Source organism: Anthonomus grandis, chromosome 18, assembly GCF_022605725.1.
Source record: "Anthonomus grandis grandis chromosome 18, icAntGran1.3, whole genome shotgun sequence".
NCBI lineage: Eukaryota > Metazoa > Arthropoda > Insecta > Coleoptera > Curculionidae > Anthonomus > Anthonomus grandis.
Genome location: NC_065563.1, coordinates 13,666,579 through 13,694,340, shown reverse-complemented (window position 1 = coordinate 13,694,340; position 27,762 = coordinate 13,666,579). Strand labels below are relative to the sequence as shown.

Genomic DNA, 27,762 nt, shown 5'->3' with positions numbered 1-27,762 from the left:
TATCAATAAAAGAAATACTCATATTTGGCTTGATTTAAATCGTCGTGTGTAAGTAATTTTTTGGAAAATCTGCCATTGCAAGATTTTCGTACTTGTTGGTTTCAACTTGAAACAGTGTAACTGAAGTGAAAACTGTACGACATGTTTGATGAAATGGTTTAGATGTATGAAACCATGAGATTGGCTAGATCACTAGATCTGAAACCCCTTGATTTTTAGTTGTGAGAACTAGTTAGGAAAGCGTCTATGCACGCCAGTAAACATGAAAGAGGAGCTACAAATATATTCACCAGAAAACGGTTTAAATTATGTTTACCTGTATCCAAATAAATTGAAAAGCAAGCCACAGTTTTTCTTACACCAAAAACATTTAAAAGGTACAGACTAAAAAGGGGAAATGTTACTTTTTGCTCATTTTGAGCTGTTCAGTCCGTTCAACTTTTAATAGACAGAAGTATCATCTAGTAACATTATACAGGCGAAAAAAGAGAAGACTGGCCAGATATCGACAATTTAAATTAAGCTGTACTGGCTAAAAAAGAGGAGAGAAAAAATAAAAACTCCAAGTCTCAGTCTCAAAATGTCTTTTTAATTAATCAGGTGGTGACATGTTTCGCTAATAAAGCATCATCAGACCTTATAACTAGATAGTGCGAGGAGTACTTAGCAGGTCATTTTGAGACTGAGACTTGGAGTTTTTATTTTTTCTTTAGTTACGTAGGTCTCTTTGAGATAATGGACGAGTTCTTTCAATTTGAAAAAGGAGGAGAGTCTGCGCGCCACATGCTAAGAAGGGAGAACGTCACAAATGCACGTTATTCAGGAACTGTCAGAAGGCTCTCTTGACTGCGGTTACTTTAATTTTCTGATTGTGTTTACCGGTTCTGGTGTTTATATATTGTTCGTCAAACTTATGGAAATATTAGTGACAAGTTGTATTTTAATAATGTAATACTAATAAACAGTATAAAATGAATTCAAGTGTCAGTGACAGTGAAGACTTGTTGTTGTTATGCCAGTTCAGGGAAAAAAGAGAAAAAGTTACGGAAGACTAACCGATGTTTCTAAAAAAACTTAACCTACAAAGCCACGTGACAGGAAGCGACTGCCAATGTAAAAAAGATAATAAGCGAGTTTAATTTATTAAAATCCGTGGATGAGCAAAACATCTATTTGTGTGGACATCTATTAGTGTCTGTCCTGTACAAAAGCGACGTCCACGTAACGCAGAAGAGGTCGCAAGATGATGGCATGAGAGTTTATTTGCTTATTGTGTCAGAATCTCTTTAGATGTTGAGACAACAGAAATACCAGTAAGTTTTAAGGCTTTTCTTTCCTTACATGGTATAACCAAAAAAAAAGCTTAAAATTCTCCAGAAGTCTTTAAAAATGATTGGTAGCGCCCCAATTAATAAACGAGGAAAATACTTAAATAGGCCTCTCAAGCTAAAGATCTAGTAGTCAATCATATTAGTTCTTTCAAAGCCATTACAGCCTAAAGGATTCTTCAAAAACCTTCTTTAAATATCAGAAAAATGTACAATATGTACAAAAATACCGTTACAGATCAAAAATATTGTGTGTCATATGAAACATATAGATCTATTTTCTCACGAGACATCAACATTTCATTTGGTTATCCAAGGTCGGATACGTGCAGTATCTGTGACGAATACTTGGCAAATATTAGGTCCCTAGAGGGCAAAATGAAGAAAATGTCATAGAAAAAAAAACAACTAGATGAAAAAATCTTCTACTTCACAAGCATAAAGCTGAAGTGTTTTATTCAAGAAAAAAGGCTGCAAAATGATCTAGTCGAGTAAATGAGAACAAAGAAGCAATATGCATGGATTTTGCTAAAAATCTGCCAGTGCCCAACATCAGCACAAATGGTGTGAAAGAGACAGTTATCTGTACTCTCTTTTAATATTCATGTTTTGTCGACTAGTCAAAGTACAGTCATGGAATGGTATGTGGGAATCGGCTGTTTTGATTGAACCGAAGAAAAAATTTATCAATAATTTACTAAACAATTTGTTCGAATTACCAGGCCAATTATACAAAGGTACCTAACTATTTATACAGATAATATTATTTTCCAATGTTAAGGATGTTTCATCTATTTGCAGGACTACTGCCTATAACACTAGCCAAGTAAAATGACCTGCAGTGCTTAATGAAATTCTGTCGCAATCCAGCCGCTAGAAAATATTTCTCTACATTAAAACATACCAGAAATGTCAAAGACGAGGCTTCCTTTCCAAAAGCTTCGTGTGTAAGAAGCGCAAAAAAAGTGTTTGAATTTTTTCTGTATCTTTCCCAATTAAATGAGAAATTCGAATTAACCTTTGCTGTTTTGCTTGTGTATAAAAAACTGATTACACCACAAAACTACAGTGAAAATATGTGACATTCCCCTTTCTTGTTCGTTACAATCTGTACTCTCTTCTTCTTTTTTGCTCTAAAAATTTTTTTAAACGGAATTTCATTCATATTTTCTCAATTCCAATCCCAAATAGACATAACAAACTGAATCCAATACAAAGTAATAAAATAATAAGTTATTGGGTTTTAAAATTAAAAATTGATTTCCTGAAAATCAACGATTTTTGACATTCCCCCTTTTTAACCTGTACCCTTCATTTACAACATAAAGAGAATGCAAAATTTACAAACAATAACGACAATATTATTCACGTAACAATGAACGAATGCTTACCGGATCGTCTTAGGGGCGAGCTCAGTGAAGCGTTTCGGACGCTGGAGGGGCTGACGGTCCACAAATTGGGCGGCGGCGGAGTCTCGCACAGGGAACTGGATGTGGAGCGACGTCTGCCGCCCCCCGGCGGCGTACCGATCACGAACTGCACCTGAAGATGACTAAATTGTAGAAATACAACCGGTTTTATGTTAAATTATATGCAGCCGGGTCTCTTAAGAATTTTTAAAACACTTTCGTAGCATTTTTTAGTAGTGCTTTTATAAAAAAAAAGTAAAAACACGAAATTTACAGCATCACAAATGTATACGAAAATACACACGTTAACAACGTATTAATAGCCATCATCCGGAATTTTTCTTTAATCCGGATCTGACTTTTTTAATTGCTAAAAACTTTAATACTTTCAAATGGTTAATCCTTTCCTCACGATTTAAAATTGATAATATCCTTCTTGATAATAATAAGGATCTTTGAATATTTTCAACATGACGGTGCACCTGCACATCGAGTTCGGCATTGTACAAGGTTTCTGAACAATTTTAAACCGCATCGTTAGATTGGTAACAACGGTCTTATAAATGGGCCCGCAAGATCGCCTGATATAACATCCATGTATTTTTCCATATGGGATTTTATTAAGAACCAGGTTTATCAAAATTAAGAGGACCTAAGCTTAAAAATAAGAGAAGCGTGCAATAAAATTTCTCAGAAAATTTTAAGGAACATTCTGCGATTTGTGATGCTGTAGATTTCGTGTTTATACTTTTTATAAAAGTGTATGATCAGCATCTTTGGGATAATGGATGAATTTTTCGAGTTTTCTTAGTAGTGGGTAACTACTAAACGTATTTCGGTCGACCTCCACTAAATTTATTTAAAATATTGTCAAATTTCGGACATATAACAAGTCCATCATCAGGAATACTATAAAAGAACCAAGGAAACTTATAAGATATAAATTAAAACTAGTTTTTAGTGGAAATTAAGGGGTTCTGTCAATACAGATAGGACGTTGAAGGTATAAAACTTACATTAAGATGACTGAGAATGGTATAACTATACTACTATAAGACAATAATAGGTCAATAATAATACAGCTATTATTTTTTAAACAAGAACTGAGAACAATATAATTTTTTAATTTAGTAAATAATTAATTATTTTTGTTTATTTACCGAAGGTGGCGACAGCGACGCGATATCAATCTCGGTGCTCCTCTGTCTATCCATTGGCCTCTTCATCGTAATCGGTTGCGAGCGTGGGATCGAGTTATTCACCTTAAAAAAGAATTTTCAATTAATTGTATAAATAATATAAATATTGTAACGGAATTCGGATATACCCTTTTATTGGTAACGTCAAAAAAACACTAACCTAACTCGCCTTGACTTTCGTTTAATTGTTTCCAAGATAATAACTGACTAGACATTTCAAACTGAATGAAATGTCATAAAGCGGCCCTCACACGATCAGTAATACTGACAGTACTTGATATTGTCAGTATTTCATCAATATTTTGAAATTCCTCACACTATCAATATTTCTATCAGTAACCTATACAATATTTAGTTTTCTTGTGACCTTTCTTTCTCGTATTCCTCTTCTTCAAAAAAATGGGCAATAAACAAAAAGCTTGTGTTGCCATTATATTGTACTGTACAAGTTTTAAACGCAAGAAGCAAAAGAGACGTTGGATGAAACAATGGATAGGTCAGCGTCAAAAATACACTCATTTAAATTTGTTAAATTTTATAAATAACACGGATCCAGATGATTATCGAAACTATTTCCGTGGTGAGTAGTGATGTGTACAATGAACTCCTCAATCTCCTAAGGCCTTCTATTACCAAACAGGACACAAACATGAGGCAACCAATATCAGCAAATGAAAGGCTAGCGTTGACGCTACGATTTTTAGCCTGGGAGATCGTTTGAGGATCTAATCATTTCTTCTACAACCATAAGTGAAATTGTGATGGAGGTTTGCAACGCCATAATTGAATTATTGGCAGACTACATCAAAGTAAGTAAATATTATTTTTACATAAAATAAATATGTTTTTTTATTTTATTTTACATTAGAAGCTATTACAATTTATTTAAATGAACTTAAATATGTCTGTATAGTAGGAAGGTCTGTTGGTGATTGTAGTGTGTGTTCTGTTTAAAGGGCTTGTTGATGATTTTGGGATACATTTTAAAGCTCTAAATATTGTCGATTTTGATTAACGTTCTGTGCTTCATCCAATGGCATTGGTGGAGAGAACATGGGCGTTGAAGTGTAACTTGCGGATGATAAACTTTGAACTGATGGTGCTCCTGAAAATTTGCTTCGTCACAATTTATTTTGACGGAGCTTCTGGTTAAGGTGCCCTGTTCCGCCTCAACAAGAATATCATTTATGTATTTCTCCGCCAACCTTCGTCGTTGTGGGTCAATAAGACTTCTCAACTTTGCTTCCCAAATTTTTCCAATGGAATATTCATCGTCTTCAGTTAGTTATTCACGCGCCATGGATAATAGCTGCTGACGATCTTGGTTATCCTGGTTTCCAGTAGCTTTTCTTTTTGTTGCTTTCTCAGTTCTATCAGTGCCTTCTTTTTGTTGCATGTCTTCAGAACGCTGAAACAATAGGAAACAGATCAATGAATTAAATGCTTTGTTTTTTAGATACCATTAACCAGAGACGAATGGGAGAAAGTAGCAAATGATTTTGGGGCAAAGTGGCAATTTTGGAACTGCCTTGGGGCAATAGACGGAAAACACGTTCGCATTATTAAACCAGCGAATTCCGGATCAAGGTACTATAATTACGAGGGCACCCACAGCATCGTTTTGATGGCGATTGTAGATGCTAATTATAATTTTATAATGGTTGATGTTGGCACTAACGGACGGGTATCGGATGGAAGAGTTCTTTACAATGGCGATTTTTGGGAAATGTTTCAAAACAATTGGTTGAATATTCCTGATGCCTCAAAACTGCCAAATACCGACGAAAAAAAATTTCCTTACGTTTTTATAGGGAATGATGCCTTTGCGCTGAGCGAACAATTATTGAAGCCATTTAGCCAAGAGGATTTTATCAGTGACAAACCGAATTTTTAATTACCGATTGTCACGGGCTCGCCGAGTAGTTGAAAACGCATTTGGCATACTTGTTACTCGATTTGGTGTATTTCAAAAAGCTATAAATTTATCACCAGAAAAGGCCACCGTTGTTGTTTTAGCCTGCTGCTATCTACACAATTTTTTAATGAAAACAGCAAATACAAATAATTATTATAATAATAGATTAAATGTAGAAAACAAGGAAACAGGGGACGTCGTTATTGGCACAGACAGATTCGAACATACATTGAATGGGCTTCGTTTAGGATCATATCGAAATGCATCAAAAAACGCTAAGCAAGTTAGGGAACGCTTTAGGAACTACTTAAATAAAGAGGGGCAAGTGGATTGGCAAAGAAAAATATTGAATTTAACTTAATCCAAACAGGTATTTTGGTTTGTTTAAAAAATGTAAAATGTAACTTTCCTGTTCCAATAAAACACTATTTACTTACCTCATTTTGTTTTATTGAGCTTCTTCCTTTCTCCGGAATTTCAACATCTGCTAAGTTCATAAAATATCCACGAACTGGGTTCATACACACTTTCAGCACCACTATACCAGCGCACTTAGAGTCTTTTATTTTCTTCAATTCCTTCCTGTAATTACTACGTAGTGTATTAATTTGCTTTTTCACATCTTCAATAGTGGTTTGTGCCTTTAAACGTACATAAATTTGAAGCAAAGCTTATACTCACTCAATGTGATATTCCACAACTCTGGCATTGACTTATAAGCTGCAATAAACCTCTTTAATATTGATTTTCTTGTTTCTTCTTCTTCAGAAGATATGTTGGATGAAGGTGACCCTACTGGAGACTGCATCGATTCCATGATGCCTCGATAACTTCGCTTGAAATACTGAATTACTTTACTTTACTGCTCTCGGACGATTAATATTTTCATCAGTATTTTGGCTCCACCTAAATACTTTCAGGACCCCGAAAGTATTATCAGTATACTGAAAGTCCATCAGTATTTGCCCTCACACGATCAGTACTATTGTCGGTATTTCGAAATACTGTCAGTAATACTGATCGTGTGAGGGCCACTTAAAGGAACAGGAACCCTTTACATGGAACAGTTTCGAAATATTTAGAATTTCTTTATTGTTTCTGCCAAAAGAAGCCAATAATTTTAGGAGAATACTGACAGTCAAAGCAAGCAAGTGTATAAACTCTAGAGAATTTAAAATACAAGGATTTACAATAATATAATCTAAATCGGGGCCCTCAAACCAATTAAAAACTAGACACTAGGATGAAAATCTTACACCAAACGTACGTAGAACCCTAAATAAATCCAACTAGTCAATTTTAACTACAGAATAGAATACGAATAAAATAGTACAAGAACTAGAAGAATAATTAATGTATATACATTTTTATAATACTATTTTTTTTTAATAATAAGTCCGACGATGATGAATTATCCCATCAAAATGCATAATGATTCTTAAAAAAAAAAATTGGCATTTTATTTTGTAGAGAAAGACCTTCCCTTTAAGAAAGCATCTTCCTTATAAACCTCCTCTGCATTTCCAAAATGGACTTCTTCAATAAACATGATTTTTCTTAAATTTTACTAGTGGAAAAACTCTGAAGAACAAAATGGAAAAATCAATTTTTGTTTACCTCCACGGGTGAGGGAGGGGCCTGCATTTCCTCCCCGCCGGCCTTCTTAATTTCCGCCCTCTGGCTGTGCATCCGCTGATAAGCCTCCCTTTGCGTGGGAACCGGAATCGGCTCGGAAATCGGAAGGAAATTAGGGCGCGAGGTGGGGCTGCTCGGTACGGGCTGCGGAGGCTGTTGATCGGGGCTGGTCGTGGCCTCCGCGGCTGCAGGTCTTGCAATCAATTTTATACTAAAAAATTTTTGTTAGTTTAATTAATTAATTAATTAATGCAAAACTAAATTATTTTCTTAATTTTTTTCAGCTGTTATATATTTTATTTATTTATTTATTCTGCATACAAAGATTTGGCAAGAAACATAGTGCGTTCAAAAAAAAACTCATAGTTAACCTAAACTACGAGCAAGAAAATTATAATATAAAACCAAACACATAATATTTCAATTTATAATTTATTTCAAGAATTAAGTAACAGAAAAGTATTTCAGCATAGGAATTTATATTATAAACATACCTTAAAAAAAAAACAGTTAAATTCTAACAATACCCAGTAAAAAAAAAACACAGATAAAAGGAGTCAGCCTGAGCTAAAATAGCTTGTGTACAAACTACCTCCTCCAATAGATGGCACATGCATATTATTTATAATAATAAAGGTGAAGATGAAGCGAGGTTTTTGAATTAGTAACATAATATTCCTTTAAGCCGACAGGCAGTTTATTAAAAAGAACTGCACCATAGTAGGTTATAGATCTTTGAGAAACGTTAGTGAGTTTAAGTGGGACAATCGTACTTTTGTTTCGTTGACCTATTACTATATACATTAGACTTTTTTGTCAATTGGACACGTAATTTTATTGACATAATTAAGTGCTTTTAACACTGAATATATTGCGACTAGTAATTGTTGTATTACAAGCACATCCCCATTTCTTTTATACGAAATTTTAGATTTCATAGAAGACGAAATTCACAAAAAACGATAATATATGCGCAAAAGGTGACATTCGTAAACGTTCTTTTATAGTACGTATTTGATAAGCCACAGCAGTTACATATTAAACTAGCGCTGAAAGTATTAAACAATGGTATTGTTTCAAAATCATTGATAAGCTGTCATACTGCGAAAACTCAAGTTAGCAATTTCAAACTTAACAGTTGTTACTACAATAAAAAAGACTAAAAAAGGAAAAAGTTTAACTTAAATTCTTGGAAGTTGATTTTTTTCATTAATTTTCACAATTTAAAATAAACTTTAAATGTTAATTCACAAGATATTTTTTGCATTCAGAAAATAGTAGTAAGAGTGATGAGTTATGGAGAGTCCTTCCAAGGAGTTGTTCTTGGACCAATTCTATTTTTGCTATTTATTTCATTTTGATAAGGGTAAAACCTTTTGCAAATGATACTGTATGTTGAATTTTATTCTCTTCACAACACAATCAGGGTCACAATATAACAGGGAGAGTGGTGGATGCTTGGAATGGATTCTAAATAAGTGATTAAGGTTTAATATGACGTTTTGGGGTTTGTTATACTTACTGGTTGGGTTTTTCCTTCTCCGCGCTGCTTTCGATGGATTGTCCGGATCCGAGGGAGGGCACGTGTTGCGGAACTATAACATAATCGTCGTCAGGACTCGAGCTGAGCGCGGTTCTTGCCGAACGCGGCGATTCTACAATAGTGGATTAGTACAAGCGGATCCTTTATGCCATTTACGCACATATTAATTAATTCATTAATTAAAAAAACAAATAAAAAAAGAAAAAGTTAAAAATAAAAACGGATGAATGAATGAATGAATGTTAAATTTCCCTAGTGACCGATGACTTTGCGTTTAACTCGTATACATTGGAATATCGAATTAACTCATTTTACGTAGTTTTAAATTATTCCCATTTTATTACGGTGTTCCAATTGATGTGTCAGGATATCTTCCAGAAAAGTTAAAACGTGAAACTGAAGTTGAAAAGCCCACTAAATGGAGGAAGCATCAAGGGTTAATTTTTCCAGTTTTCCAGACGTTTTAAGTTAAGCTTCACGTTATTCCAGGCATTTGATGAAATGTTCTACGTTTGCCAGCAGTTATTTTAAATGTCCTCTCTCTTTTTCTCTTTCCAGGGCTTCCGGATCATTTTTTTAATAACGTCCAGGCTTTTGGCTACTATTCTTCTTTCAATTCCAGGCTTTACAGGTCGCTTTTCGATATATTATGCTCGATGTTTAGAATCAATTTTCATGGTTTCCAGTAACATTTTTCATTCTCAAGTATACAGTTTGGCCCAAATTGGGTATACATGTATGGGTATCTTGGAAACTATAAGAGATAGAAAACTGATTAAATAGGGAAAATTAAGAGAGAATTTAATGCAATCCAATCTAATGCCGCGTTAAGAATGATTTTATCTGTGTTCGTTTTTGAAATGTTTTGAAAAACCCAAAAATTTACATTTTCCAAAAAGTGCTGTATTCTTTTTATTTCAAAAAGTCTGTAAAATTATTTTTTTCAATTATTATATTTAAAATTATTAAATTTATTTACAATTTGGGCCAAACTGTATGAAGCCATTTTTCAGGTTTTCCTCCAGTATAACCAGAATCACTTTCTAAGTAATTTTTCAACATTTTCAGACCTTCCAGTTATTGTCACAAGACTTTTTTAAGTTTTCTGGAACTTCAACATATTCTTCCAAAGTCTCCAGTCATTTCCAGTCAATTGTTCCGAATTTCAAGGAATTTTACGTAATTTTTCATTTCTATTTCAAATAAACGATTTTGTTCCCACTCATTATATCCCAGTAATTTAAGTAATTTTAATATTTTTTTAAAATTTCCTGACATTTAGTAGTAATTTTCACATATTTTTTCAGACATCTTAAACGTTTTTCAGTTGTTTTAAGTGGTCGTTTTCCAGACATTTCAAGTCCATTATCCATTTTCTTAAAATATTTCCTGGCATTTTAAGTTACTTTTCTCCATTTAATAGAAAACATTTTTTTTTAATATTTTCCAGATATTTTAGGTCCATTTTCACACATTTCTTTTCCAAAATTAACTGACTTAATTATTCAACATTTTCTAAAATTAAATGATAAATTTTCAGGTTTTAATGAAGCATAAGTTAATTTCTCGGAACATTTAACCCTTCCAAGTCATTCTTTTAATTCCTTGAAATTTCGAAAGTGTTCTACTTGGTATTTCATACATTTCAGGTAATTTTCCATAAAATGTATAAAAAAAATTTCACATCATCAAACCCATGTCACAATTGTTTTTCTCGATTTTTTTTTGCCTTTTTAAGCCAATTTTAGGTTTTTCCAGTAATTTGTCATAAAGACATTCAACGAAATTTCTAGTAATTTTTTCAGTTATTTCAGAAGAATTTTCCTATTTTCCAGGAAACTTAAGTCCATTTTCCAACATTTCCTGACCTATCAATGAATTTATCAAGATTTTCGGGCATTTCCAACTAATTTTTGGAAATATTCAAGTTTTTTTTTAATTAAATCAAGTTATTATTCTCAAGTATGTGTTCAGGGTTTTCTGAAACTTAAAGTCAATATTCCATATTGTCATTTCAAGTTCTTTTTTTTTAGAATTTCCTGGCATTTTTTAAACCAATTTTACAGACGTCTTAAATTGTTTTTTAGGCATTTCAAGTAATTTTTCGAGATTTCCAATAAATTTTTCGGGATATTCAGGCATTCCACATATTTCCCACGATTTCCTGGAATTTCAACTAATATTTCAGGCACTTTTTATACTAATTTCCAAGCATTTCAATAATTCAGGTTACCCTATAATTGCAAGTAAGTTTTTCTCCTATTTTAAGTCATTTGACATCTTTTTTTTTTTAAACGCACTCAAAGTCCATTTTCACATAAATTTTTAGGTCTTCCAGGCATTTCAAGTTATTTTTCAGATGTCTTAAGATGTTTTTTAGGTTTCTTTGGCATTTCAAGCACATTTTTAAATTTTCTGGAATTTCAAGTAATTTTTTCATGCGTTTAAATCAAAACTTTTTCTAAATGTTCCATACATTTCAAGGCAATTTTCAAATAAATTTTCAGGTTTTCCAGGCATTTCAAGTCCATTTTTATAAATTTTTTTCAATATTTCCAAGCATTTTTAACATCTCAGACATTTCAAGTCTAGTATTCAGAATTTCCAAGTATTTCAAGTACGTTTTCATTTTATTTCAGGTGTATTACTTTTTGCCTTTTGAGGAATTAAACAAGACTTTTAGGATTTCTAAAAATTAATTTTTCGTTTTTTTTTCCAGAAACATAATTTTGTTGATTTCTCTAGACATTATAGGTTACAACTTTTTTTTATTTAATTTCTCAGCAATTTGAGTAATTTTTTCAACATTTCCTGTCAATTATTGAGATTGCCAATCAATAAAAACCATTTTCCCAAAGAAAATGGGAAATCATTTTTCAGAATTTCCAGGCATTTCAGTCAATAATCACAGACATTTACACATTTTTCCTCGCATCATTTTTTTAGTATGATATTCGTTAATTTTTCTTTCCAGGAATTGAAATAAAAATTCTAGGTTTTTAACACAATTTGAGTATATTTTTTTTTAATTTTAATTTAGGTACTTCAGGTGTTTTTGTTATTTTAGTTTAAGTCATTTATCAAAATATTTTCGATTTTTCCAGATATTTTTTCAATCCACCTTTTTTCTTGGAATTTCCAGGCATTTCAAGTCACTTTTCAGACATTGGACGGAATTTTTAGTCATTTTTCAGGCGTTTTTAAGAAATTCCATGATATTTCTGAAGCTCTCCACACATTTCAGGTTAATTTTAAGAAATCTTTTATTTCTTCATATTTCAAGAAATTTTTCCGAAATGTCAGGCATTTGAAATCAATTTTTACATATTAATTAGTAATTTTCTGACATTTTCAATTAATCTTTCCGGATATTCGGGCATCCCGAGCCAGCTTTCGACATATTTCTTTAAGTAATTTTTCGGACGTTTTTTTAATGATTTCCACGCTTTAAAAGTCCAATTTAACATTTTTTTTTTAGGAGTTTCCATTAACATTTCAAGTAAATTTAATTCCAAAATAAAGTGCATAGGACTCGTTTTTTATATTTTCCACCCCCTGGGACCCTTTCAGACCTAAACCCTGTAGAAAAACCCCTAGAGAAGACAGTGCTGTGAAAATGAACGACACACATGAATATAAGAACTCAACCCAAGCAACTTAAAACAACAATTAAAAAGCCACAAGCCAAATTAACTAAAACCTAATTAATTAATAAGGAAAATAATTAATTAGCCCATTTAGTTTAAATACGATGTATCCCTTTAAAAATACCTGGTTGTGATCTTGGTGGTGTGGCGATCCTAACCGGCGTGGAGGGTTTTAAGGGTACTTTAGATAGTAGTGGCGACGAACCATAAATGGGCAAAGGTAATTCTAAAAAAAGCGGACATGAAACTGCTTACCGAACATCCACTTGACTAAGGTGGTAAGGGCCTTACCTCCGTGGATCAGGGCGGCGTTCGCGAGCGATTCCCTCTGCAAGAACTTGTGATTGAAGAATGTTTCGAAGTTCATGCGCTCCTTCGCGTTGCGCTTGAGGAGGCCCATCAGGAGGTCCGACAGCTCTTGGGAGGTACTAGGGGGAATCCTAAGGGAAGAATAATGTATTTATTTGGGAACGTAATATGAAGGATAAAACAGTAAAAGAGAGTATGTATAATAGATAAAACTTAAAAATTACCGTTTAAAAATGTATAAATAAAATGAAACAACTAAAACTAAGAAGAAATGTTAACAGTGTCTCAATAGCCTCCTAAACTGAATTAAATTATCACAGATTTTGATTTCAGTTGGTAATTTATTAAAAATCAATAAGTCCCTTGCTGAGTACAGAATTCAACATCTGACTAGTCTCTGAACACTCTTATTTTATCAATACAGATATATATGAAACTATGAGTGCGATATCGGACTGACCCACAAAAATTCAAAATCGGCTTTATGGTAGAATATTATCCGTCAATTAAAATCTATTTACTGCACAGTAGAACTATTCCTTTTCGTTACGAGGCAGCACTAAGAAGTTGAGAAGGAACTTCACGAAAGGAAGGCCAGCACATTGGGCCTTCCTTTCGTGAAGTTTCTTCTCCTGAAGAGACACTGAACTGGCAAAAAGTAAAACGCATGCCTTGAACTAGTTTCTTCTAAGAAAACCGTGCAATTTAAGTGATTTAACTCTTATTACACTGAATAGACGGCGCTGCTGTAAAACACTCTTATTTGTAATTAGAACAGAACACTTTTCTTTGCACAGGCTTTTTTATGAGGCAATTGACAATTATGTGTTACACTTGTTTTTTGAAAGTCAAAATTATTCTTATAGAAAAATTATTTACTTCGAAATAGGTTTCGTCAAGGCAGTGATAGATTTATGAGTTTTTTAGCTTAAAAATTGATTTTCTACATAGCACGATCGATCGTTTCTAAAATAATATTTTTTTAGAGGTTTTGAGCTTGTTTTGCCACCGTGTCCCCGCTATAATGCCTGAAATCTTCGAAGTACTCTGATTCTCCTTCCAGGCAATTGAGACATTTGGAGTGCCTGGAATATTATGTGCTCTAACGGTTCTTTCAAACAATTGATTCACTTAAGTTCTTGGGATACTTTTATAAGTACTATGATAATTCTTCCATAAATTTTTTCAAAGAAAACCACACATTTCCTAGCAATTTAAGGTGGCCGCTATGGAGAGTAACGTTCAAATTTGGCGCCATATGCGTGATTTAACTACTATGGCGCTGTTGTTCTAAAGTTTTATTTGTGCAGGCTTTTCTGCCAGACAAAGATTCTTGCATTTCAGATATTCTAACATAAGAAAGCAGTTTGGAACTCTTTGGTGAATTTTTCGAACATATCCCTTGCTCATTCCTTGAATACTTTAAGTTTTATTTTGAAATTGTGATTGTCTATTGTAGTTTATCTAATCACATCTGAAAACAGTCATTTTAATATGATTTTTCGCTTGTTTTGCATCTGCGTCCTGGATAAAGTGCCTGGAATCCTCTTCTAAGTACCCTAATTCTTCTTCCAGGCAATTGAGTCACTTGAAGTGCCTGGAATAATTTTTTATCTACTCTAACAGCTTGTTAAAAGCGTATATTCATTATCTTTGAAATAATAATTGTTTTCCAAAGAAACCCGTACATTTCCCATTAATTTAAGGTGGCCGCTATGAAGAGTAAGGTTCAAATTTGGCGCCGTATGCGTGATTATTAACACAGTCATATTTTTTGATCTAATGAAGACTAAAGATTTTTCACTCAAAGTTTAAACGATTCTTACTGAACGTTTTCATATATTAAAAATTTCTGTAGCTCAAGAACTTTCTCAGTTTTAGATATATTAGCCGCACATTGGCCCTAAACGGCGCTAAATTACTGCAGGTAAACACATTTTTGAATGTAACTCAAAAACGTTTAGAGGAGTTTTTATAATTTTTTCAACGCACTGTAAAGTGCCTCTTGAGGATTAATTCCACATATAAAACATCTTTTTAAATAAAAAACTCAACAAACGAAAGCCACATTGGTAAAGCTATGCCTCAAAAAAAAATTTTTTCCAAAACAACTTGACTTAACTCAAAAATTATTTGAGGCCTCTCCAAAGGGTTTTTACTCAAATTTTATGCAAATTTGATATATTATTAGGAATTCCTGTAGCTGAAGAACTTTCTTAGTTACAGTCAGATTTACCTTGCAAAGGCTTAAAATGACATAAATTACACACTTTTGAGTGTAACTCAAAAAATTTTGAAACGATTTTTTGAGTTTTTTCAAGCGAGTGTAGGGGGACTCTTGAGGATTAATTTCATATATAAAACATCTTTTTAAATAAAAAATTTGAAAAGCTACTGTCACATTTGCAAGGGCATGCCTAAAACCATTTTTCTTTTTCTTTCTGTAGAATTTCTGTAGATCAAGAACTTTCTAAGTTACCGACAGATTTATCCCACATAAGCTTAAAAGGAGCTAAATCACTTCATATATAAACACACTTTTGAGTGTAGCTCAAAAGCATTTAGACGGATTTTTAGGAGAGTACATCTAGCACACACTTTATTTTCTTTACAATCCTTAATAATATGACCGTAGCGACAACACCTAAAGCATTTACGTATATCCCATACACATTAAAGACTGGACCAATATACATCCTCTCCCTCTCTATAAATAGCCCATAAGAAGTGACATCAACTTCAAAGATTATTTTTTATTTACAATTTTTGACTTTCAATTTTTTTTTTAATTAACTCATTTTCTAAGATATTCAGATTCATTTATACCCACTACCTTGATTTTATGTGCCAACCAACACCTTGGGGACCTCAACGCTATAATATGAAGCAAGAATAAATAAATCATTCATTCGAGGATATTATAAAGGGTTTCGGGGTGGGAAAAGGGGTTACTTACTTAGGTGCCAAATTGGCGTTTTTTTCGTAAAACGACTTGAGTTCCTGAGGACTCCGGGCTTGAAACGGTGCCTTCCCGGTTAAACATTGGAATACGATCGTGCCTAAGCTCCAGAGGTCCGCCTTGGCGTCGTATTGTAAGGACATTATCACCTCCGGGGCCTATAAAACAAAAGATGAACGGTGAGGTACAACTAAAGAGCAGGGTTTTTTCTAAATGCACTTCAAGACATTTTTATTATTAGCCTTTCTAAAAGTTAAAGTAATATTTTTAGTAAGTGCTCCTATTATTTTATGTTTAATATCGCTTAAAGTGCAACTGCCATAATTTTCTAATGTATTACTAAGGTAAAGGATGTATTGTTGGAATATACAGGATTCAAGACGCAATGAAAACACCAAGATTAATTTATTTAAGCTATTTATTTAAAGAACGAAATTAATCGATAAAATGTAATGATTATAAAACGGGTTCCGCGAGACAACAACTAGAGAACTCTGCGTAACTTTAAAGAAAATAGCTCTGACTTTTTTTAAGCTCTATATACTTGATTGTATTACTAATGATGATATTGTTGATTTTGCAATGATAACTTTGTCAAATGATCTAGAGCCAACAACTGTTTCTCAAGCATTGTCAAGTACCTGAAGTTCTGAATGGCGACAAGCTATTAAAAATGAATTAGATGCTTTTAAGAGAATGCTAACAATGCTTGTAAATTGGTTGACAAATCTCACAATAAAAATGGGTTTTTAAAATCAAACATAATGAAAATGGGGAAATTGTTAAGTACAAAGCTAGGCTAGTTGCTAAGGGCTTCACCCAAAAATATGGTGTTGATTACCTTGAAACTTTTTCACCTGTCATTAGATTTAGTAATTTGAGGTTATTGTTGGCTATGGCAGTAGAATTATGACATATTTGTGACATTGATGAGGAAACTTTTATGAGTCAGCCTGAAGGTTTTGAAGTTCAAGGTTCAGAAAACAAAGTATGTTTATTAAAAAAGGGAATTTATGGTCTAAAGCAATCATCTAGACTTTGGTATGAAAAAGCTCACACAAGTACTTTGTAATTTAAAATTTGTGCAATCAAGTATAGAGCCTTGTATTTTCTTTAAAGTTACTCAGAGCTCTCTAGTTGTTGTCTTGCGGAGCCCGTTTTATAATCATTATAACCATAACATTACACTTGTTAGAACCGATAGTAAACTTTGCATTACAAAGTGGAAAGATAATAAATCTGTTTTAATAATATCCACAGCTTTTGGAAGATTGAGGTGCAAAGATGGAATAAAACAGGAAAAAAAAACGTTCAGGCATAGCATGCCCAGCTGTTGTTAAATCATACAACGAAAACATGGGTGGTGTAAATGTTTGCGACCAAATGATGGAATACTATCGATCTTTCTTTCGAACCCGGAAATTGACTCTTAAAGCCATCCTACATTTGTTCGACTTAGCAAGAGTAAACAGCTGGATGGAGTATCGAAGGGATTGTTATAGTCAAAATCTTCAAAGCAAATATATTATGGATCTTTTGGAATTTAGACTTAATCTTGAGGAATATCTGATTGCCGGTACTAAGAAGCGTGTATTGGAGGAAACAGAATACCAAGAAAATATAGAGGAAGAGACTAACGTTGAAGGAAATGAAATAAAAAAGAGAAGAATGCCTTCCAGTTTGCCCTGTGCAGACAAACGCTTTGATGGTTTTGAACACTGGCCAAAGAATGAAGAAATGAAGAACCCAGTTAAGGGTGCAAAAGTCGGTCCAGAATGCGTTGCCTAAAATGTAATGTTTTTTTTTTGTTTAACCAAAGATAAAAACTGTTTTATTTCATTCCATACAAAGTAATAAATTTTGTTTCACAATTGTGCTTTTCTAATGTTGGCTCCCTAGACACACAATTGTGTACTCATAATTTTCCGTACCTTTTGACCCAACTTTATCGGCATAAAATAAATATAAACCCCAAACTCAATTTTTCTTATCTCGGTACTGTAAGGGTTAAATGACGTGTATTGATAATGATAATGATTATTTATTTAGCATATTGCTACATACAATAACAATAATATATGTATATTATAATTTTATAAAACATACTTACAATATCTTGATAAAACTAGTAAAAATAAAAGTAAGTATGTATGAGATGTGCTATATTGTATTGTATGAGCATCATAGAAAGTCCTCAAATGTCTGAAAAAATAAAAGTAAAACACCCTGTGACGTTTTTTTTTATGGTCAAATAGAACCACTTATAGAACGTATGTATATCGACTTCCCGTCATTGAATGTAAATAATTCCCATTGTGTCATCGGAAATACGGAAAGTATATGAGGGGCCTTTTGGTGCCTAAATCGCCGTTCGGCGGTTCGTGAATAAATTATTAAGATGTGGACGACGTCATGGTGCAATTAAGTTTTCTTGTCGAAGATATATAAGAAATTCTACTGTTTAATGTGATAGATGTTCCTCATCATCATCATCATAATATTTGTACTTAAATAAGGATAATTTAAAATTTCTTAGTGGTACGCATAAAATTTTGCAGTACAATTTTTTTAATAAAAACCATTGATGAGCAAAATGTTCAGAACATTGCCTATTTGGTAATAAAAATGCCTTAAGTACCCAATTTGCCTCATTATCATAATAATAAATAAGGAAGCATGCAAACGCATAAATATAACATAAGACTTTTTTAAGAGCAAAATGTAGAAAATATTCAATTGTACAAATTGTATACCAATTAAAAATGCCTCGAGCGTTGCCAGAGGCCTTATACCACCACACATTTTGCCTCATTAATATAATATTTGTACTGAAATTAGGACAATTTGGAAATTTCTTGGTGATGTGAGGACTGTGGTCACGCCTATAACATTTTCAGAATAATTTAAAAAAAAACCCTTGAAGAACAAAATGTACAAAATATTGAAAGAACTTTGTACTAGATACAAAATTTGTACTAAAAATGTCTTGTGCGTGGCCAGAGGCATCGCACCACCACGCAATTATTCCCATCATAATATTGGTACTAAAATTAGTACAATTAGAAAATTTATTAGTAACAAGAAACTTTGGACCACGCATGAATCATTTTTAGTAAAATTTTTTAAAAAAACTCTAAAAAAATAAAATGTACTTAAAATCTTAAAATTTTGTACTGAAAATGCTCGAGGTCTACGATTAATTGAAAATATCTATGTGATATGAGGCCTTTGGCCAACTATAGGGCGGTTTTAGTACAAATTACGACACATAACTGGTCGATAAATAGTACAAAATAATAGAATTTGAAATAACTGGATGGGAAACAGTACAAAATATTTAAGAAAAAACTTTTGTACTATTTAAAAACTTGTTTTTAGTATAATTTTAATACAATTATTGTGGATGACAAACAGCACGATATATTAAGAGAACTTTGTACTACTTATTAAAAAAATTGTAATCAATCCAATTTTCTCTATGATCACAACAATCGTACTTAAATTAAGGCACTTTAGAAAGTCCAATTTTTTTAAGGTGGTAGTAAAAAGTTCCATTAAAATTGTACTAAATAAATCTGATAGTGTGTAACCAGAGGCTACTACGCATAACATAAAATTTCCCAAAGTAGGAAAGTTTGAGTGGTGATTTTTCAGGTGCTTCAGAGCCATCTTGATCTACAATTTAAAAAAAAAATCACAACTTATCATTTTTCCCTAGAGAGTCATATAACCCTTGTGTGAACCCTATTGCTATCCACCGGTGTAACGATATATATAGAGTGTTCCATTTAAGTAACTAGTCAATAGAAAATTTGACTTCTTTTGAAGCACCTTGTATACCTAATAGAAACTTTAGACCGCCATAAATTGTCACATAAAATAACTCGTTTATGGGCCACATAAAAGTACTAAAATGTGGCCAAAAGTGGGACAACTGACACTCAAACTAACTAATAAGTCTTAAATTATACAGACCGCGTTTTGTATGTATAACCTATAATTAAATTGCTTACCATATACATGGGGCTGCCGCATAAAGTAGCTGCCATCACGCCGTCTTGCAGGAATCTGGCGAACCCGAAATCCGCTAAAAATGTTTTATTAAAATTTAACTATAAATTTAAAAGAAACCGTTCTTTAATACCGATTTTAAGTTTAATTTCCGACGGTTGGGGATGCAGTTTAGTTCCGGTGTGGGACAGCAGGATGTTCTGCGGTTTCAGGTCCCTATGGACGATCCCTTTCGCGTGAAGGGCCCTCATTGCACCAGCTGAAAATCGGGAAGTTTTCTGTTATTTATTGAGAAAATCCCACTTCTGATCCGAACATTTTTTTTTAACTTGTTTATATGTTTTTAACGTTAACGGATGTTCGATTTTGCATTAGTTGCGGCACTTGCTTTAAAAATGTTTTTTTTTTCTAAATTCACTTTTTAACATAGATCCTCATTTATGGGGGCCACGAATTGTAGGCCATTGAAATAAAATAGTGATTCTCGTATGTGAGGATCATATTTACAGAAGAAAAGTTACAATTCAAGGCAGTTGAGGACAAGCAGTGAGGCGCAAAATGTGGAAGAATCGTTTTTTTTTCTTATGAGGACCACAAATTGTAGGCAAACCCTATAAAATTATGATTCTCGAATGTGAGGATCATACTTAGATAAGAAAAGTTACAATTCAAGGCAGTTGAAGACGTAAGTGAGGAGTAAAATGAGAAAGAAATCAAAAATTATTTTTTTTCCTAAATACACATTTTGGCATAAATCCTCAGATGAAGACCACCAATCATAGACGATCGTAATTTAAATTAGGATTATCGTATGTGAGGATCGTAATTATATCAGAAAAGTTACATTTCAAGGCCATTGAGGACGTCGGTGAGGAGCAAAATACGGTAGAATCCAAAAATGTAATTTTTTTTCTAAATTCACTTTTTAATATAAATCCTCATGTGAGAGCCACGAATTGTAGGCCATTGAAATAAAACAGTAATTCTCGTATGTGAGGACCATATTTACAGAAGAAAAGTTGCATTTCAAGGCAGTTGAGGACTTAAGTGAGGAGTAAATTGAGGAAGAAATCAAAAATTTATTTTTTTCCTAAATTTGGCAGATTTTGGCATAAATCCTCAAATGAGGACCACGAGTCGTAGACGATCGCAATAAAATTGTGATTCTGGTATGTGAGGACCATATTTACAGAAGAAAAATTGCATTTCAAGGCAGTTGAGGACTTAAGTGAGCAGTAAAATTAGGAAAAAATCAAAAATTTATTTTTTTTCTAAATTTGGCACATTTTGGCATAAATCTTCATGTGAGGACCACAAGTCGTAGGCAATTGTTGGAAAATTGTAATCCTCATCCATGAGAGTCATAATTACATAAGAAAAGTTATATACTTTTTTAAGCAGTTGAGCACCCAAGTGAGGAATAACATTAAAATGAGGTAGAATTCAAAAATTATTTTTTTTTCTAAAAACACACTTGTTGGCATAAATCCTCACATGAGGACCGTGAATCGCAATAAAATAACGATTTTCGTATGCGAAAATCCCAATTCCATAAGAAAAAATAAAATTTAAAGGCAGCTGAGGACGTCGGTGAGGAACAAAATGCGGTAGAATCCAAAAATTAATTTTTTTTTCTAAATTCACTTTTTTAACAAAAATCCTCATATGAGGACCACGAATTGTAGGCCATTGAAATAAAATAGTAATTCTCGTATGTGAGGACCATATTTACAGAAGAAAAGTTGCATTTTAAGGCAGTTGAGGACGTAAGTGAGGAGTAAAATGAGGAAGAAATCAAAAATTTATTTATTTTTTCTAAATACACTTTTTGGCAGAAATCCTCATATGAGGACTACGAATCGTAGGTAGGTGAGGACCACAAGTCGTATAGGCAATCGCTCGAAAATTGTATCCTCATCCATGAGAGTCATAATTACATAAGAACAGTTATATATTTTTTTAAGCAGTTAAGTGAGGAACATAATTAAAGTGAGGTAGAATCCAAAAATAATTTTTTTTTTCTAAAAATACACTTTTTGGCATAAATCCTCATATGAGGACCGCCAATCGTAGGCGAACGCAATAAAAATTTGATTCTCGTATACGAGGATTATAATTACGTAAAAATTTTTACATTTTAAGGCAATGTAGGAAGTAAGTGAGGACCAAAATGCGGTAGAATCCAAAAATGTATTTTTTTTTTTTAATTTACTTCCCGGCATAAATCCTGATATGAGAGCCACGAATCGTAGACGATAGCTATGAAAGGCCGATCCTCGTCTATGAGGATCCTAATTACACAAGAACCATAACATTTGAAGGCCATAAGTGATGAATGAAATGCGGTAGAATCAATAATAAAATTAATCGCCTTTTTTGCTTAGATCCTCATATGAGGACCACGAATCTTTTACGATCACTAAAATGGCTTTCCTCATTTGTACGGATTAAAATAACGTAAAAACAAAAAATGAGAAATTTAAGACAATATAATTGTAAGAGCATAAGTGAGGACTTAAATAAGACTCTTCTGAGAGCGAGTGAGGATCATAATTATTACAGTAACTTTTCAAGGCTGACTGAACTGAGGACATTGAGTGACGATGCAGTAGAAACCCAAAAAATCAAGAATGTAACGCCATAAATCCTCACCTGAGTCAAAGATCATTGAGGATCGTAATAAATTAATGTAAACGGTTTGTGAGGATGATAAAAAAAAAGTGAATTTCAAGGGAGTTGAGGACATATTAAGTAGATGAGGAGTGAAATGCTGTAGAATCCCAAAAAAATGGCCTTTATTTGACAGTCAATATGAGATGGCGATCCTCGTGTATATATGGATAAAAGGCTGTTGAGAATATTAGTGAGAGGATTCTTAAAGAAAGGACTTTTGACCCAATTTCAAGTACCTACAGATCCCCATCTAAGGGCCACTAATTATCGACGATCCCTATAAAATGATGATCCTCGTCTCTGAGGATCACAATTACGTGAAAAGTCCGAAATCCGAAAAAAAAAATTGTTTTTACTCATTCTTTGACGATTAACTGACCTATTTGTAAAAAATCACAATAAAATAATGATCATCATTTCCGAGGATCATAATTATTTAGGCAAATTATAATTTTAAGCGAGGAGTAAAGTCCTAATAAAAATCCCATTTTTAGCTTTAAATAGGGCATAAAATGCCATGCAAACGTCATCGTTCAAGCCCAAAGTACTTCGACATTTTTATGCTGTCGTACGCCATAAAAATCAACTTAAACCAAACTAATAATTTTTTATTATTATTATAATGCATTAAGCCAGTGGCATTGGATAAGTGGCATTAAATTACACAATATGACGTAGACAGCAGATTTATAATCAAACGTTTTCGCTATTAGAATAGACCGTAAAATGTTACTCGTTTGAGAGACAGAGAGGGCAACGATAGCGTTTATCAACGAATCCCTCGTTATCGTGTAAAGCCAACCAACTCACCCAACTGATTAAGGAACATCCGAATGGTGTCTTCGCTTAAGCTGCCCTTCGCTGAAAATTAGATAACGATTATCTCCCTGTCGGGGTACTTCCGCCATCCTTGTCTAGTCTTACCTGTAAGATAATCCGCCAGGTCGCCTCCATTACAGTACTGCAAATAAAAGAGACAAACAATAACGGTTAAGTAATTTGCCAAATGGCGTTTTTAAAAAGCAATTAGCGTTATTAAACGTTATGTCAATATTTTTGGAAAAATGAGTCAACGTTCAAAAACCCATTTGTCATTATTTCGTTTCAATCAGCTGCATATTGACAAAAATTGGAACGTCGATGATCGGTTTGGTGATATTTTAGGGGGGTGGCACCGCATAAGTTTTTTTTTTTGAGGAACTTATATGGCGTGTTTTCAATTATTTTTTATATCGTTATTATAATAAAAGTGTAAATACGTTAATTATTCTGTAATATTTAGTTGGTTTAAGTTGATTAATTAACTTTAGTTAGGATTCTACTTATGTTTAGTTTGCTATTTTCACTTATAGTGCCTAGTTTTTAAGTAGGGTTAGATTTAGGTTGTATTAATGTAAATTCTTGTATTTTAAATTTTCTAGAATTTGTATTCTGGCTTGCTTTAACTGTCAGAAGTATCCATCGGCAAAAACCATGTAAAAAAATCTGAACATTTCTAAATTATTCGATGGGTCTGTAAAAGGGATCGCATTTCGTGACATTTTTTTTCAATTTCAATAATTGTTTATTCAACATTTACCTTGGAATCCATAATTAAACGACAGTCCATAAGACTTTTTGTCGTTATACCCGTCGATTTAGTTGCGCATTTTTGTACGTTAAGTTTGTATATACAGGGTTGCTCAAAAATAAATTACGACCACTCCACGTATGTTTCATGCATCATGTCCTATACCTAAAGTCAACAGTGATCGAAAAAAAGACAATTCATGTAACAAATAAAAAAAGAACAAAAATTAAGTTAAATGTTCAAAATGGTTGACAATATCCAAGGCGATCAATAAAGTCTCGTTGCACATTTTCAATCATTTCCGCAGTTATGGCGCGCACTGCTCTGCGAATTCTCTCTTTCAAGTCGTCTAGATTATTTGGCCTATTAACAAATACCTTCGAGGTATCCCCAAAAAAAAAATCCATTAGTGTTAGGTCAGGCGACCTAGCAGGCCATTCGATGGGTCCTCTCCTTCCTATCAACCGATTGGGAAAGGTTTCATCCAAAAATGTACGCATACTCAAACTCAAAAATGCTTTATTGTCAATATAAACATAGAAGTTGTAGACAAAGCCAATAGACTGTATATTTAAGGAATAAAAACGAGAAATTAATTTAAAATAAAATAAAATTATATAAAATTTTGAAAAATAACCTTAAATGCTAATCATTGAAAAATTCACCTAAACTATAATAGTACGCTTTACTAGCAAGAAATATTTTTGTCGTTGTATGTAGGCTTTTTTCAGACTTAAGTTGTCTGATTTCTAGTGAAAGTTTATTAAACAGCTTTTTACCTCCATATATGATAGAGCTACGGACAAATTCAAAATAAGGAATGGGTAGCATCAACAAATAATTTTGTCGCCTATTATAGTGGAGTTCCTGTTTATATTTTCTAAAAACTAGGCAAACTGTTTCCAAAATAAAAATACAACACAGAGTTTAAATATTATGACTTACAAAAAGCGGGCGACATGAGTCACGAGGCTTGGCCCCACATAGATATCTAATGGCCCTTTTCTGGAGTACAAACACTGAACTAAAAAGTGAATTTGAACATGAACCCCAAAAGCAAATTCCATATCGAAGGTGCGACTCGATAATCACGAAGTATGCACATCTGGCGATGGAGAAATTAAGACTGGTGGCAATAACCCTTAGGGCGTAGCAGCCTGATGAGACTTTTCTACATACATTCACAATATGGTCTTCAAATTTAAGGAACTTGTCTATGGAAAGACCCAAAAATTTACTGAACGGTGGCATGGTGATGGCTTCATTATTCAAACATATATCATTTGTATTACATTTAAAATTAAGGATATTTGTTTTGGAAACATTAAATGTCAAAAATTTTGCATCATACCAGTCTTTGATAAGTAGGAACGAAACCACTCAAGGGCAGTTCCTCTGAAACCATAGAGTTTCATCAGCAGCACTCACGCAGTCAAATGCCTTGGACAAGTCACAGAATACCGCTGCTGCAACTTCACCAACATTCAGTCGGTTGTACAGGTGCTCTAGAAAGCTAAAGATAGCATCATTTGTGCTCACAGACTCACTAAATCCAAACTGCTGCAGACTCAATAGGCCAAACCTATTTAAAAATGAACCCATCCTCACCTTAACGAGCCGTTCCACTATTTTGGCACCCTTGTAAAGGGGAACAATCATTGCTCTTTTTAAGCACTCTGGGAAAACTCCAGACATAAATGAAAAGTTAATTGACTCGGCCAAGACTTGCAAAGCAACAAGAGGTCAAACAGAAAATATTTTAAGAGAAAGCCCATCCCAACCTGATGAACTCTTATTCTCAATATTAACCATTAACTGTTTAAGCTCTTCTACACTTGTGAAGGCAAAAAAGAAAGAAAGATAGTGCATATAGCGCGGAGGAGCGCCATCTTGCTGGAAAATTAGTTCTTCGTCAGGATAGTCTGGGTCCGTCCAATGGATTTGGAAATAAAGCCAGTAATGCTGGAACTAATTCAAATTGGAGAAAATCGAGATACACTTGTCCCGTTAAAGTCTGTTCAAAGAAAAAGGGACCTATTATTACTCTTCCGCGGACTATTCCACACCACACATTTAGTTTTTGAGGGTACTGGGTGTTTAGTTGTGTATAAAAATTCTCAGAGATAAGGTGACTCGTAAGGTGAACTTTAATAATAATGTTTGGTCGTTTTTTTTTCGATAACTGTTGACTTTAGGTATACGAGGTCTGGCTATTAAATAACGAGATTACGTGTCTAGAGGGCGCCCTAGATGGGTGGGGAAAAAAAAAACGAGTAGTGCGTTGTGTATCTAGATATCTTGTCTATGGACGTACCAAAACACGTTTTCGTCACTATTGTAGTATTCGTGCGGTTTGAAACAAACATGTTTTTTTCTCGTGCCGATAAACAAGAGCAACGCATCAATCTTAAATTTCTCGTTAAATTGAAAAAAACTTCTTCTCTCTCTCGTGCGCGTGTTTTTGAGTGGTGTAAGCGCTTTAGTGAGGGCCGAGAGAGCACTGAAGATGACCAGCCCAGCGCTCAGATCGCCCTGTCACTGTTTCAACTCCGGAAACAGTGACCAAAATCAACCAAATTGTGCGTGCATCCGGAGGCTGTAAACGCCGATAAAGAAACAGTTTTAGACAATTTTAGACGGGGAATTACACATAACAAAAGTCTGTGCGAAGTTGGTGCCAAAAAACCTGACTCCTGATCAAAAGGTCTTGCGTCAACAGGTCCGCTCAAATTTCCTTGAAAGGTTACAAAAAGACCCCACAATATTACTTGGATTTTTCAATACGATGTTGAAACCCAGCGGCAATCGATTCATTGGAAAACGCCTGAATCGCCCAGAAGAAAAAAAGCAAGGATGCCAATCCAAATCAAAATTCAAGGCAATGTTGATCGTTTTTTTTTCGACATTAACGGTATCGTGATGACTGAATGGGTTCCAGAGGGTCAGACTTACTATTTGTCAGTTTTGGCAACACAGCGAGAACGAGTTCGTAAGAAACGGCCCCGAGTTGTGGAAAAACAACAACTCGTGGATTTTGCACCAGGACAACGCACCTGCCCGTAACGCGCTATCTGTGAACCAGAGTATTTGGCCTTTAAGCGCACTCCAGTGCTCGAATTCGTCAGATTTGGCCCTGTGCGACTATTTTTTGTCTGCTTCGAAAGGGACGACTCGATTTGAGTCGATGGAAGCGGTAAATCAAAATAAACGCCAGAGCTCCTAAAGGCCCTCACCAAAGAAGACTTCCAGCACATGCTTCGATCAATGGAAAAAATGTATGGAAAGATGTGTGGCGAGTGTATTGAAGGGGACCATTCGAATGTATAACAATTTTTATAATAAAACCTTTTTTCGTAATCAGTCTCGTTATTTAATAGCCAGACTTCGTATTACTAAGCTATATCAAAATCTTCCATAAACATTAACCAAAACTTGACAGGTCACTGGGAAAACTCGGAGATTCTTGGTCCATCGGTGGTCTCGACGATTAATTATTGAAAAATGGTCCAATTAAGTGCGATGTAGAAAATCATGTGCCTCTAGCACGTTTCTATAAATATTTGC

The 27,762-nt window shown here is 33.7% G+C and overlaps 2 protein-coding genes across 4 annotated transcripts in view; one reads left to right on the top strand and one right to left on the bottom strand.

Moving 5' to 3' along the window:
* The window catches only part of LOC126746951 (serine/threonine-protein kinase ULK2), a 55,016-nt gene that overhangs the window by 7,846 nt on the left and 19,408 nt on the right, over window positions 1–27,762 (bottom strand). Inside the window, exons 4-14 of one of the 3 annotated variants that reach the window (XM_050455371.1) lie at window positions 23,553–23,589; window positions 23,439–23,489; window positions 20,089–20,214; window positions 19,958–20,031; window positions 15,942–16,102; window positions 12,968–13,116; window positions 12,801–12,902; window positions 9,009–9,141; window positions 7,469–7,697; window positions 3,898–3,999; window positions 2,720–2,870 (exon numbers count right to left, since the gene is read on the bottom strand). In XM_050455371.1, the coding sequence (XP_050311328.1) occupies window positions 2,720–2,870; window positions 3,898–3,999; window positions 7,469–7,697; window positions 9,009–9,141; window positions 12,801–12,902; window positions 12,968–13,116; window positions 15,942–16,102; window positions 19,958–20,031; window positions 20,089–20,214; window positions 23,439–23,489; window positions 23,553–23,589 (1,315 nt within the window). Of the gene's footprint in view, window positions 1–2,719; window positions 2,871–3,897; window positions 4,000–7,468; window positions 7,698–9,008; window positions 9,142–12,800; window positions 12,903–12,931; window positions 13,117–15,941; window positions 16,103–19,957; window positions 20,032–20,088; window positions 20,215–23,438; window positions 23,490–23,552; window positions 23,590–27,762 lie in introns of all 3 variants that reach the window. The other 2 variants (XM_050455372.1, XM_050455373.1) reach the window with 2 other exon arrangements.
* Window positions 4,603–6,202, top strand: LOC126746961 (uncharacterized). The gene is made up of 2 exons (XM_050455383.1): window positions 4,603–4,745; window positions 5,393–6,202. The coding sequence occupies exons 1-2, from the start codon at window positions 4,698–4,700 to the stop codon at window positions 5,828–5,830; spliced, it is 486 nt and encodes a 161-aa protein (XP_050311340.1). The 5' UTR covers window positions 4,603–4,697; the 3' UTR covers window positions 5,831–6,202.

What these genes read in the sequence shown, in the direction of transcription:
- LOC126746961 (XM_050455383.1), top strand. Translation starts at nt 4,698, where the DNA reads ATGGAGGTTTGCAACGCCATAATTGAATTATTGGCAGACTACATCAAA. An exon ending in TATTGGCAGACTACATCAAA is followed by an intron (nt 4,746 to 5,392) that starts GTAAGTAAATAT and finishes TTTGTTTTTTAG; the next exon opens with ATACCATTAACCAGAGACGA.